General features: G+C 53.0%; 1 protein-coding gene across 1 annotated transcript in view; it reads left to right on the top strand.

Annotated features, from left to right (window-relative positions):
* The window catches only part of TNPO3 (transportin 3), a 51,597-nt gene that overhangs the window by 14,205 nt on the left and 22,982 nt on the right, over positions 1–14,410 (top strand). Inside the window, exons 2-5 of the mRNA XM_068400447.1 lie at positions 2,686–2,886; positions 5,678–5,751; positions 6,233–6,389; positions 11,793–11,936. Of these exons, the coding sequence (XP_068256548.1) occupies positions 2,686–2,886; positions 5,678–5,751; positions 6,233–6,389; positions 11,793–11,936 (576 nt within the window). The remainder of the gene's footprint in view (positions 1–2,685; positions 2,887–5,677; positions 5,752–6,232; positions 6,390–11,792; positions 11,937–14,410) is intronic.

Genomic DNA, 14,410 nt, shown 5'->3' with positions numbered 1-14,410 from the left:
CCCCAGCCTGTTGCTGCAGCAAAATTCAAAGGTAAAAGCAATTCACAGCATCAATATCAGCCTGAGGTTGGAGAGGAGGATTCGGGATGGGACAGGGACCGGCATTTACAGCGAGGTTACAGTCCCATGGAGAACACGTGCTGTGTCCTGGGGAAAGCTGTGAAGGGCGAAGCTCTCCTGCTCACCTCTGGATGTGGCAGCGGATTGTGGCAGGGATGGATTCACCCGCCGTTGAGGTTGAGCATGGGGCAATCACTGCGCTGCTTTGGGGGCTCTTTCTGTTGTATTTGGATACAATTGTTTGCTTTGTTTCCCTGCACTTCAAGAAAGATGTTGAGGTGTTGGAGCGAGTCCAGAGGAGGGCGACCAAGTGGTGAAGGGTCTGGAGGGTCTGACCTCCGAGGAACGGCTGAGGGAGCTGGGGTTGTTTAGCCTGGAGAAGAGGAGGCTCAGAGGTGACCTTAGTGCAGTCTACAACTACCTGAAGGGAGGTTGTAGCGGGGTGGAAGTCGGCCTCTTCTCCCAGGCAACCAGCGCTAGGACAAGAGGACACAGCCTCAAGCTTCACCAGGGGAGGGTCAGGTTGGACATTAGGAAGCATTTCTTCTCAGCAAGGGTCATTAGCCATTGGAAGGGGCTGCCCAGGGAGGTGATGGAGTCACCATCTCTGGAGGGGTTTAAGAAAAGCCTGGACATGGCACTTAGTGCCCTGGTCTAGTTGCCATGGTGGTGTCAGGGCAATGGTTGGACTCGATAATCCCTGAGGGCTCTTCCAACCTGGTTGATTCTGTGATTCTGTGACTAGGGAAGGCGACAGCCTGGATCTGCTTTTCCATGTGGACGTTTCCTGCAGGTAGAGCAAGGCAGTGGCTTTTTTTTTTTCCTGGGATTTCTGTTCATCGTGGTGGCTTCATGTGCATGAAGATCGGTAACGTCTACATCTAGCAGTGGCTGGTGTCACCACATGGATTTTTGCTTATAAAGTGTTTTTTAAAAGGCAAACAGACAGAATCCTTTGTACTGTAGATGATTTGCATATATTTAATTTATTTAATTGTTCCCTTCCCTGTGCTGTTGGACCTGGGTAGAATTATAGAATCACAGAATCATTTTGGTTGGAAAGGACCTTCAAGATCATCGAGTCCAACCGTTAACCCAGCACTGCCAAGGCCACCACTAACCCATGTCCCTCAGCACCACATCTACATGGCTTTTAAATCCCCCCAGGGATGGGGACTCCACCACTGCCCTGGGCAGCCTGTGCCAGTGCTTGACAACCCTTTCCATGAAGAAATTTTATATATATATATAAAAAAAGTCCTCCTCTGTGGTGGTTGTGGGGTCCTGCCATGCTGGCACTTAACACGAGACTTTCAGGGAGCTCCTTCTCTTGGGGTGCAATGTTTGTCCGTCTGTAATGTTGGTTCTTCTTGGTCTTTCATCTCCCCCAAATTAAACAATTAGAAATATCACAGAATCAATGAGGTTGGAAGAGACCTCTGGGATCATCGAGTCCAACCATATCCACCACCCTCCAGTCCTGTGACCCCGTTCACCTTATTTTCCATCACAGATACCTTTTGGAGTCCAACAGAGTGACTTTTGTGGTGATTATAGGGCTCGAAAACACAGTCTGATGACGTTGGATGTGGTCACCCTGTTCTTTCCGAGTGCCCGTGGCTGGTGTGGAGCAGCTTTCGGGGTGTGGGGCAGCGGAGGGGGCTGGGACACTCGACGTTGGTTGCACAAAGGGCAAAGCCTTCGGCCTCGTACCAGCCAGGTGGCTGTTTTTTGCCTCTCCAAGGCCGGGCAGATGATGATTTCCCTCATTGCTGGCTCTCCTCCAAGCTCCTCAGCGAATCCATAGTCTGCTGGGGAGTCACCAGTGCCAGTGTGTGCTCTTAGATGGGCCTGGCAGCTTCAATCTTGCAATTACATATCGTTAGTTTGATCTGAGGAGACCTTTATCCAACCCTTCTTCTTACATTCGTCCTTTGCTGGGCTCTCTCCAGTTTTATTGCTGTGTAAGAGGCGCAGCAACTCTCCACCTTAGCCCCAAAAAGCCTCTTTTGTTGCTCTTTACTGCGAGGGGTGGGCATCAGGTCTGCTCTCGCATCTGCTGTCCCAGGGGGATTGTGGTAACTGAGGCCCTGAGCATCTCCACCCATGTCAGGTGTGTGCTGGAAGCTGATCATAGAATCACAGGATGGTTTGGGTTGGAAGAGACCTTAAAGCCCATCTAGTTCCAAACCCCTGCCACGGGCAGGGACACCTTCCACCAGACCAGGTTGCTCCCAGCCCCATCCAACCTGGCCTTGAACACTGCCAGGGAGGGGGCAGCCACAGCTTCTCTGGGCAACCTGGGCCAGGGTCTCATCACCCTCACAGCAAAGAATTTCTTCCTCAGATCTCATCTCAATCTCCCCTCTTGCAGTTCTGATCTGCTCGTTCTGCTCCTCCGGTGGGTGTCATGGCCCTGGCACCTTCCTTAGCCAGCCCCCATGGCCTGAGCTGTGACAGCAAGGCGGTGTGGACCCTCCTGGTGGACATTATGGGGGTATTTTGATGGAGAGGACGCGTTTTTATCTGGGGGAATTGGGGCTTTCTCTGAAGCCTGCTGGTACCTCCTCCGTTTGCTCCACGCTCCCCTGACCTCTTGCTGACCGTGCTGTGCTTTGCCTCCAGGTCCACGCTTGGGAGATCTCCGACCAGTTGCTGCAGATCCGTCAGGATGTGGAGTCGTGCTACTTCGCGGCGCAGACCATGAAGATGAAGATACAGACTTCCTTCTACGAACTCCCCACCGACTCCCACGCTTCGTTACGGGACTCTTTGCTGTCCCACATCCAGAACTTGAAAGACCTGTCACCGGTCATCGTAACCCAGGTAGGTGCTGAGCGGAGGGGTGGAAGGAGCTGCTCGATAAATGTGTGAGCAAGAGAGGTCTGAGGCTGCTCTCAGTGCTAAAGCCTGGACCTTTGCGTCCAGCTTTGGGGCCCACCAACAGAAGAAGGACATGGAGCTGTTGGAGCGAGTCCAGAGGAGGCCACGGAGATGGTCAGAGGGCTGGAGCCCCTCTGCTCTGGAGACAGGCTGAGAGAGCTGGGGCTGTTCAGCCTGGAGAAGAGAAGGCTCCGGGGAGACCTTCTAGCACCTTCCAGTGCCTGAAGGGGCTACAGGAAAGCTGGAGAGGGGCTTTTGACAAGGGCATGGAGTGACAGGACGAGGGGGAACGGTTTTAAACTGAAAGAGGGGAGATTGAGATGAGATGTGAGGAACAAATTCTTTGCTGTGAGGGTGGTGAGAGCCTGGCCCAGGTTGCCCAGAGCAGCTGTGGCTGCCCCCTCCCTGGCAGTGTTCAAGGCCAGGTTGGATGGGGCTGGGAGCAACCTGGTCTGGTGGAAGGTGTCCCTGCCTGTGGCAGGGGGTTGGAACTAGATGATCTTTAAGGTCCCTTCCAACCCAAACCAGTCTGTGATTCACTCCTAACTTCCTGTTGAGAGCAGACTGGTAGCCAGGCTTGTGTCACAGCCCGGCTAGAGCCGTTCCTTACAGTAATTGCCAGCTTGAGATAGGAAGAATAGAAGCTGCCGGTCACACCGATGGTGGCCAGCTCCAGCTTTTGTCACTTCTGGCTTTTTCTGAGACAAAGCCCTTGGTCACCCTTGGTTGCTTGTCCTCTAGCATGAAGAACACAGAAGGTCAATGCCTGCAGCCAGCCCGGTCGTGCCTCCCAGTACAGGATTGTTTGCCCTCCTTCATTATTTGATTCCTTTAGTTCAATCAATTACTTTATCCTCTTGGTTGCTGTTTGGAGAGGCTGAGAGGAGGAACGGCTGTTCCAGGGGTTTTCACAGAATCATTAGGGGTTGGAAGGGACCTCTGGAGATCATCCAGCCCAACCCCTGCCCAAGCAGGGTCACCCAGAGCACATTGCACAGGTTCACGTCCAGGCAGGTTTTCAATATCTCCAGAGAAGGAGACTCCCCCCTCCCTGGGCAGCCTGTGCCAGGGCTCTGGCACCCTCACACCAAAGAAGTTCCTCCTCATATTCAGATGGAACTTCCCACGTTTCAGCTTGTGCCTGTTGCCCCTTGTCCTGTCACTGGGCACCACTGAGAAGAGTCTGGCCCCATCCCCTTGACACCCGCCCCTGAGGTATCTGTGAGCATTGATAAGATCCCCCCTCAGTCTGCTCTTCTCCAGCTGAACAGCCCCAGCTCCCTCAGCCTCTCCTCGCAGCAGAGATGCTCCAGCCCTCTGACCATCTCCGTACCCTCCGCTGGACTCTGTCCAGTAGCTCCTGGTCTTTCTTGAACTGGGGGGCCCAGAACTGCACACAGTTACTCCAGGTGTGGCCTCACCAGGGCAGTGTAGAGGGGCAGGAGAACCTCCCTCGACCTGCTGCCCACACTCTTCCTCACGCACCCCAGGACACCACTGGCCTTCCTGGCCCCAAGGGCACATTGTTGGCTCATGGGGAACTTGTTGTCCCCCAGAACCCCCAGGTCCTTCTCTGCAGAGCTGCTCTCCAGTAGATCACCCCCAGCCTGTACTGGTGCAGGGGGTTATTCCTCCCCAGGTGCAGGACCCTACACTTGCCTTTGTTGAACGTCATGAGGTTCCTCTCCCCCAGCTCTCCAGCCTGGCCAGGTCTCACTGAATGGCTCTTCCCTGGCTTTTCCCTGTGCTCTGCAATGGAGACCAAACATTGACGTGCCCAGCAGCACCCTGGGCGACCCGGGGGGGGATTTCTCCACGTTCTCAGAAACCCCTTCGTTCTCTGTACACCATTATTCATACGTTTCTGCGGCACAGGAGTGTCTGACACCGTGCAGGCTGAGGTGACGTTGCCTATTCAGCCCCTAAACAGCCCAGCAGAAAACGTCACCCCATAGGGGCGTGGGTGTTCTGTAGTTAACCACAGGTATTGCGCACGCAACAGGGATATTGGGAATTAATATCACAGAATCCCAGAATCAATGAGGCTGGAAGAGCCTTCTGGGATCATCGAGTCCAACCATTGCCCTGACACCACCATGGCAACTAGACCAGGGCACTCAGTGCCATGTCCAGGCTTTTCTTAAACCCCTCCAGAGATGGTGACTCCACCACCTCCCTGGGCAGCCCCTTCCAATGGCTAATGACCCTTGCTGAGAAGAAATGCTTCCTAATGTCCAACCTGACCCTCCCCTGGCGAAGCTTGGGGCTGTGTCCTCTTGTCCTAGCGCTGGTTGCCTGGGAGAAGAGGCCGACTCCCACCCCACTACAACCTCCCTTCAGGTAGTTGTAGACTGCACTAAGGTCACCTCTGAGCCTCCTCTTCTCCAGGCTAAACACCCCGAGCTCCCTCAGCCGTTCCTCGCAGCTCAGACCCTCCAGACCCTTCCCCACCTTGGTCGCCCTCCTCTGCACTCGCTCCAACACCTCAACATCTCTCTTGAAGTGCGGGGCCCAGAACTGGACACAGGATTCGAGGTGCGGCCTCACGAGTGCCGAGCACGGAGGGACAATCCCTTCCCCAGACCGGCTGGACACATTATCCTTCCTCTGCAGGCTCAGAGTTATCTGGGCGCAGGTCTGATGGTCGCAGCACCCTTTCTCGGGTGCCGTTAGGCAGATTTCATCGGTCACTACCCTTAACCATGTTATTTTTTCTCTCCTCTTCCCCTTCCAGCTTGCTTTAGCAATAGCAGACCTTGCCCTGCAAATGGCTTCTTGGAAAGGCTGTGTACAAACACTGGTTGAAAAGTAAGTAATTGTTTATATCATTAAAGCCTCAAATTGTTCCTTGAGTAAACGTTGAGTGGGTGGACCTGCGTGGTCCAAAAGGGCACACAGCAGCAAACAGCCCGACGAGAGGAAAGCTTTTCTTTTTTGATTATTAATTTAAAGTGTCTCAGATCATGGTGGGGGGGTGGGCTGGAGCGGGGTGGCCATGGCTCTCCGTAGCACAGAGGCCGTGCACGCTTCTGTGGCCGCAGCTCTCTGAGACTCAGCGATTTTCCTCATCCCTCTTTTTGTTCCGTGATGATCCCTCGTCCCCTCCCAGCTTTAGCCTGTTCAGGGTTGAACAGCGAGGTTGAGCCGTTCGCTGCTGCTGTTGGGTGTCCCGAGGCGCTCGGTGCTCTAATGCCCAATTTCTGTGTGACAGCACTTTTCACTGCCCCGTGTGACCAACGCTTGGCTGTCACCTGCCCTCACGCTCTGCCCTTCCTCCCCGTCGTTTCAGGTACAGCAACGATGTAACATCGCTGCCCTTTCTGCTGGAAATCCTCACGGTGCTGCCAGAAGAGGTTCACAGCCGGTCCTTACGCATCGGAGCCAACCGCCGTACCGAGATCATAGAAGATCTGGCGTATTATTCCAGCACGGTCATCTCTCTGCTGGTAAGGAGACCCCGCAGCGACCGAGCCCTGGCCAACTGCTGAAGAAGTTCAGGCAGCTTCTTTTTCCCTCCTCCACATCAGTGATCCAGATTATCCCAGGTTGGATGGGATCGAAAAGCTGGTCTGTGTGAAACAAGCTGGTTTTATGTATTTCAGTTCCAAGCAGATCATAGAATCATAGAGTGTGAGGGGTTGGAAGGAACCTCTGGAGATCATCAAGTCCAACCCCCTGCCAGAGCAGGACCAGTCTAGGGCAGGTCACACAGGAACGCAGCCAGACGGGGCTTGGAAGTCTCCAGAGAAGAAGACTCCACAACCTCTCTGGGGAGCCTGTTCCAGCGCTCTGTAACCCTCACAGTAAAGAAGTTCTTCCTCATGTTGAGGTTGAACTTCCTGTGCTCCAGCTTGCATCCATTGCCCCTTGTCCTATCCGCAGGGCACAAGTGACAAGAGGTTGTCCCTTTCCTCCTGACACCCAGCCCTCATCTATTTATACACATTAATCACATCCCCTCTCAGTCTTCTCTTCTCCAGACTCAAAAGCCCCAGGTCTCCCAACCTTTCCTCCTAAGGCAGGTGTTCCAGTCCCTTACTCATCCTCGTAGCCCTCCGTTGGCCTCTCTCCAGTAGATCTCTGTCCCTCTTGAACTGGGGAGCCCAGAACTGAACGCAATACTCCAGGTGAGGTCTCACCAGGGGAAAGTAGAGGGGGAGGAGGACCTCCCTCGATCTGCTGGACACACTCTGTTTAATGCACCCCAGGATCCCATTGGCCTTCTTGGCCGCAAGGGCACATCGCTGTCCCATGGATAACTTGTTGTCCACCAGGACTCCAAGGTCCTTCTCCACGGAAGAATCACAGGTTCCTATTGTCAGCACTGGATTGGAAACGGAGCCAAATATGGAACTTAATAATGTTCTCGTCCTCTCCACTGGACTGTCCTTGTGAGGACGGCGTTGTTTTAGCTGGTGGTGCAGAGTGTGGAGGCTTGTCTTCTGGCACTGTGTACTTCAGGAAGAAGTCTATAGTCTTCTGGATTGTCGGTCCAGGAGTTGGCTAGGACTGGATTCCTGGGTTAAGCAGGGGTTATTTGAGGGTTAAGCAAGAAATTACTTCAGCCCATTATGGGTGTATGTAGATCTCTAGGTCACCTCTAGATCATCTCTAGATTCCCACATAGGTGTGTCTAGATATCTCTTAGAAGAGAGGCATTCAGGTACTTAGAGGCTGATTTCTCTCTCTTCTCCTGCCCCTTTCCAACGTAAGTACATGCCTCATTTCTGACCATCGTGTGGGAAGCTGAGGTTATGCATTTAGCCACAGGTCACCTTTAGTAGTGGCCAAACAGGGAGACTGTAGCTGAATCTCTTGGTTCTCCAAAGGTTTCCCCATTAGGGGAGCATTCACACTCTCTAAGCATTGTGGACCTCAAAACAGGGTAAGTTTGGGGAGCAGAGAATAAGTGTTGAGTTGAATTGCTTCAGGGACTGAAAAGAAATGTTCTTCATGAAAGAAATATTCACTGAAGACTTCCCGTGTTCTTCAGTGTGGTTTGAGCTCAATAAACAAGCAGCCAGCCCGATCCCTGACTCAGGCTTCAAACAGAGCATGTGCCGTAGCCTCTAGAGCTTCCCGTAAATGTCTCCTGTTTCACGCTGCTCATCTAAAGAAGGAAAGCTCTGTCATTGCACCGAGCAGCTGGTTAATGTCACCGTGTGCTGGATGGAGCCAAGGTTTGGTGTGTTTAGTTGCAGTGTCTGCTCTGTCTCTGCTCTGTAGTCAGCTCGTGCTTGGCATCTTCCAGCCACCTCCCTCTTGCCACGGTCAGTGTTCTTTTGTTGATGGAACAGGAGCTGTTGAAGATCAATCAATCAATCAATCAATCAGGTTGGAAGAGCCCTCTGGGCTCATCGAGTCCAACCATTGCCCTGACACCACCATGTCAACTAGACCAGGGCACTAAGTGCCATGTCCAGGCTTTTCTTAAACCCCTCCAGAGATGGGGACTCCACCACCTCCCTGGGCAGCCCCTTCCAATGGCTAATGACCCTTGCTGAGAAGAAATGCTTCCTAATGTCCAACCTGAACCTCCCCTGGTGAAGCTTGAGGCTGTGTCCTCTTGTCCTAGCGCTGGTTGCCTGGGAGAAGAGGCCAACCCTTAACCTTTAGGATTCTTAATACTTTATCCATATGATAGGACCCATGTTCTGCTGTGCTTTTTTATGCCATTTCTCCAAATTACAGAATTACAGACTCTCTTTGCTGTTACACCATCGTTTAGATTTCCTTCTCATTGATGAACGAAACTGTAGGGCTTTAGTTTTACACATGACCATGTTCTCTTAAAATCACAGGATGGTTTGGGTTGGGAGGGACCTTAAAGATCACCTAGTTCCAACCCCCCTGCCACGGGCAGGGACACCTTCCACCACACCAGGTTGCTCCAAGCCCCATCCAACCTGCCCTTGAACACTGCCAGGGAGGGGGCAGCCACAGCTGCTCTGGGCAACCTGGGCCAGGCTCTCACCACCCTCACACCAAAGAATTTCTTCCTCAGATCTCATCTCAGTCTCCCCTCTTTCAGTTTAAAACCGTTCCCCCTCATCCTGTCACTCCATGCCCTTGTAAAAAGCCCCTCTCCAGCTTTCCTGTAGCCCCTTCAGGCACTGGAAGGTGCTAGAAGGTCTCCCTGAGCCTTCTCTTCTCCAGGCTGAACAGCCCCAGCTCTCTCAGCCTGTCTCCAGAGCAGAGGGGCTCCAGCCCTCGGAGCATCTCTGTGGCCTCCTCTGGACTCGCTCCAACAAGCATCTTTGATCGTCCTCAGGCCTCTGCTGCACAGAAATAGGCAGAGGGCTCTGGGCTTGCTCTTGGAAGCCAGTGAGAAAGGGGATGCCCTCCCTGGGGTTTGATTCTCTGCCCAGAGAAGCCTCGCTTCTTGCAGAGCATCGCTTCATCTTCCTCCAGACTCGTGTAACCTGCCCTTTCATTTATTCCCTCCTGCCTCTCAGATGTTAGCTGCAGTCCCTCCCCGACACCACTTCCCTCTCTGAATCCCCTTCTCTGATGGCACCCAACACAAACTCAACCCCTACTGATTTCCCTTCATTTAATTTGAAGAAAAGGGTGGAGTGGAGGTAAGGAGGGCTCAGTTTAAGTTTGCATCTGGCCTGAAACCTTTGTGGAAGGTCCCCGTTCTGTTTCCATGCTGCTTTTTGTGGGTCTGTGGTTGAGAAAGCCACAGAGAGTATCTGGAATAGAGATACGAGCGTGGCAGATACTTCTGGTGGATGTTTCATGGTTGTGCAATGTCTGGCTTTGGCTTTCCCCGTGGAAGCCTGGGAAGGAGCCGTCGTTTGCCAGCTCTGAAGGAAGGGGGATCGTGATGATCAAGGATCACAGACTCATCGAATCATACAATTGTTTTGGTTGCAAAAGACCTTTAAGATCATCGAGCCCAACCATTAACCCAGCACTGCCAAGGCCATCACTAACCATGTCCCTCAGCACCACATCTACACGGCTTTTAAATCCCTCCAGGGATGGGGACTCCACCACTGCCCTGGGCAGCCTGTTCCAGTGCTTGACAACCCTTTCCATGAAGAAATTGTCCCTGATCTCCAGTCTAAACCTCCCCTGGCACAACTTGAGGCTGTTTCCTCTCATCCTGTGTATCAGGACACAGAGCTGAGCTGTGTCCTCTGCTCAACAGCAGCTCAGGTCTTGCTTGGGAAGCCTCTCTTCCCCCCTGAAGCTGTGTTTCTCACGGCAGAGGTCCATGCCATTACCACCACAGCCATTAGGGGAGCCCGGTTCCACCTTTTCTGTAGCCTTAGTTGTGTTTGAACAAGTCCTCGCTCACTTCTGAAACTCTTTTCACCTTCCTCGAATCCCTGCGCCGTGCCATCCCTCTGAGCCATCTCCAGCTCTTCCTAGGACATCTCGGAGAAGTCTGGCTGTCACATCGGTGAGACAGGCAATGTCACCTCGCTCTGGCTGCTCACAGCCTCACCGGAGACAACGTGAGGTGCCGCTGTGGGATCACCAAGGGTCACAGCCCTGCCCTAAGACTTTCTGTTCAGGTTTCCTCTGCGTCTGCCTGGAGCTTTCATGGTAAATCCCAGCACAGGCATTTTAACCACCTGCCTGAAGAGCAAAATTAAATTTTCTGCATAGGGTTTAAATGCTAAATTCACTTTCTTGAGGTACAAAATGGGGTTTTAAAAAATTGTACAGGGGCTGGGGTGAAGTACGGTGTTGCGCTGTCAGGATTGAAGCATCAAGCGAGCGGTGAGGATCACAGAATCCCAGAATGGTTTGGGTTGGAAGGGACTTTAAAGATCATCTAGTTCCACCCCCCTGCCACGGGCAGGGACACCTTCCACCAGACCAGGTTGCTCCAAGCCCCATCCAACCTGGCCTTGAACACTGCCAGGGAGGGGGCAGCCACAGCTTCTCTGGGCAACCTGGGCCAGGGTCTCACCACCCTCACAGCAAATAATTTCTTCCTCAAATCTCATCTCAATCTCCCCTCTTTCAGTTTAAAACCGTTCCCCCTCGTCCCGTCACTCCATGCCCTTGTCAAAAGCCCCTCTCCAGCTTTCCTGTAGCCCCTTCAGGTACTGGAAGGTGCTAGAAGGTCTCCCCGGAGCCTTCTCTTCTCCAGGCTGAACAGCCCCAGCTCTCTCAGCCTGTCTCCAGAGCAGAGGGGCTCCAGCCCTCTGAGCATCTCCGTGGCCTCCTCTGGACTTGCTCCAACAGCTCCGTGTCCTTCTTCTGTTGGGCCCCAGAGCTGGACGCAGCCCTGCAGGGGGGTCTCCCGAGAGCGGAGCAGAGGGGCAGAATCCCCTCCCTCGCCCTGCTGGCCACGCTGCTGGGGATGCAGCCCAGGACACGGGTGGCTTTCTGGGCTGCCAGCGCACGGTGCCGGCTCATGGTGAGCTTCTCGTCACCCATCACTCCCAAGTCCTTCTCCTCAGGGCTGCTCTGAACCCATTCTCCGCCCAGCCTGGGTTTGTGCTTGGGATTGCCCTGACCCACGTGCAGGACCTTGCACTTGGCCTTGTTGAACTTCTGGAAGCTGTCATGCACAGGATTGCTTGGCCAGTCTAGGCTCTCTTCTGGGAGAAGGGAGTCTGGGCTCCTTCTCCAGATCCTGCTTGTCCGCTTGTTCGTCCTTTCCCTCAGCCTGGTGATGAAGGAAAACACTCAAACTGCTTTTCTCACTTCTGGAAGAGCAGCTGAGGTTGACTGGGACTGTCCCAGGCCCCCTGTCCCGTGCTAAGATTCATGGGGGAGTTCTTGATGCTAATTATAGACACTTTCCAAAAGTTCTTTATTATTTTGCTCATGAAATTGCATGTTGGAGTCAGGGTCCTAAACAGCTCTTCCTTGTCCTGCCGTAGGTGACGTGCGTGGAGAAAGCAGGCAACGATGAGAAGATGCTCATCAAAATCTTCCGGTGCTTGGGGAGCTGGTTCAACCTGGGTGTCCTAGACAGCACCTTCATGGCAAACAGCAAGTTATTGTCACTCCTCTTCGAGGTGCTGGTGAGTATTTCTGGTGGGAAATGAGGTGGAGTTTTGTCCCTCCTGTCTTGAGTAGGAACCCTCTGGTCTTTACCTTGATGAACTCCTCAGAGCAGGCTGTCCCTCTCTGCTAGCAGGCGGGGAGGAGCAAGCTCTCCGTGCTCAGTAACGGGTCTGAAATTATTATCTGCCTTTTCTACTGGTTGTCCACCTTGGAGGACAGTCAGAGAACAGCAGCCCCCTCTGCCTGTGTGCTTGGTCCTTAGTTCAGGAGTTGTTATGTGGGGACAAGACTGATGGACAGAAAGTATCAGCAGAGCTTTCAGGAGTAAATAAAAAAAGCATGTGAATGGTTTTGGGCTCAGCAAGTTTGGGGACAACACTGAGCTGTGCGGTGTGGTGACACGCTGGAGGGAAGGGATGGCATCCAGAGGGACCTGGACAGGCTGGAGAGCTGGGCCTGTGCAAACCGCATGGAGTTCAACAAGGCCAAGTGCAAGGTCCTGCACGTGGGTCGGGGCAATGCCAAGCACAAACCCAGGCTGGGCGGAGAATGGATTGAGAGCAGCCCTGAGGAGAAGGGCTTGGGGGTGATGGGTGACGAGAAGCTCACCATGAGCCAACACCATGCGCTGGCAGCCCAGAAAGCCACCCGTGTGCTGGGCTGCATCCCCAGCAGCGTGGCCAGCAGGTCAGGGAGGGGATTCTGCCCCTCTGCTCCGCTCTCGGGAGACCCCCCTGCAGTGCTGCGTCCAGCTCTGGGCCCCCAACAGAAGAAGGACACGGAGCTGTTGGAGCGAGTCCAGAGGAGGCCACGGAGATGCTCCGAGGGCTGGAGCCCCTCTGCTCTGGAGACAGGCTGAGAGAGCTGGGGCTGTTCAGCCTGGAGAAGAGAAGGCTCCAGGGAGACCTTCTAGCACCTTCCAGTGCCTGAAGGGGCTACAGGAAAGCTGGAGAGGGGCTTTTTACAAGGGCAGGGAGTGACAGGACGAGGGGGAACGGTTTTAAACTGCAAGAGGGGAGATTGAGATGAGATCTGAGGAAGAAATTCTTTGCTGTGAGGGTGGTGAGAGCCTGGCCCAGGTTGCCCAGAGCAGCTGTGGCTGCCCCCTCCCTGGCAGTGTTCAAGGCCAGGTTGGATGGGGCTTGGAGCAACCTGGTCTAGTGGAAGGTGTCCCTGCCTGTGGCAGGGGGTTGGACTAGATGACCTTTAAAGATCCCTTCCAACCCAAACCAGTCCATGGTTCTATGATCTCCATACTCTCCTCACTACACTTGCTAGAAGACAGTGCACCAAGCAAAAAATTCAAAGACTATTTAATCTTCTATTTATATCTGTTCTCCTTATTCCCACTGTACTAATCATCAATTTTGGAGCCTATATTAAGCGGAGATCTCGTCTAGCTCAAGCAGGAGCCAGGTTCCATCTTTCTGAGAGGGTCACAAAACATTGAGAGCAGAACAGAAGGTTTAACAGCTGAGAAACGACCATTTCTGGCCATCACTGTGGGCTGCCACTGCTGCCAAAGCAGGTGCCAGGGGTACTTTTGAGCGTACTTAGACTTGAAAACAGAGAGAATTCGGGTCTGAAACACATTGTGCTTGCTCCTTGCTCCAAGCTACATTGTTTGCTGGGGCTCTGAGCAAAACACATTTGTTCAGTGCGTTGCTGAATTAAGCTTGAAGTAAACTCATGGCTTTAAGTATTGATTAGTTTTGGCTTTAAAAGTTGTCTGTTGTTGAAGAAACTGCATTTGCTTAATACTAAAACCAGTATTTTTTTTGGTTTGGTTTCGTTTTTTTTCCAGAATTTCAATAAAATTATGTTTTATTCCTTTTCTGACATTTGCACCTCGGAAAATTAACTGCTGAAGGTGTCTGGGTGGGTTTTTTATGTCTGAAGAGGCCAGTGAACCAGGGAGGGTAGGAGAATCCCACATCGTTCCCAGCCTTTTTATTGTGTTAATGTCACTTTTAAATGGGGTATTTTTTCCTCCCCGTTTCCACCTTCACGTGGGACCATGAATTGTTTTCCAAACGTGTTGAGATCTCGTGTGAAAGCACACACAGAGTCGCTGCTCCTTTGTTCCCTCTCCGCGCTTGGCTGTTTGCTCTCTCCTCCTCATTAGTATGCAAGTCTTGTCTTCCTCCTTAATTGCTCAGGGCTCCACGGGAGCCATTAAAGCGCCCGGTAAATCAGCCTTGCACAGTCGCTGTAAACATCTGCCAGGCAGGACCTGAAATGACTTGTTCACCCCAAGACCATCACAATGATAAATATTTCACACGTGCTTGTGAGAAACCTCGTCTCCATCCTCACCGAGGCCTCAGAATCCCAGAATCAATGAGGTTGGAAGAGCCCTCTGGGATCATCGAGTCCAACCATTGCCCTGACACCACCATGGCAACTAGACCAGGGCACTAAGTGCCATGTCCAGGCTTTTCTTAAACCCCTCCAGAGATGGGGACTCCCCCACCTCCCTGGGCAGCCCCTT

The sequence above is a fragment of the Nyctibius grandis genome, chromosome 5 (assembly GCF_013368605.1).
Source record: "Nyctibius grandis isolate bNycGra1 chromosome 5, bNycGra1.pri, whole genome shotgun sequence".
NCBI lineage: Eukaryota > Metazoa > Chordata > Aves > Nyctibiiformes > Nyctibiidae > Nyctibius > Nyctibius grandis.
The sequence above is the reverse complement of the archived record's forward strand: the minus strand, read 5'-3'. Positions and strand labels throughout refer to the sequence as shown.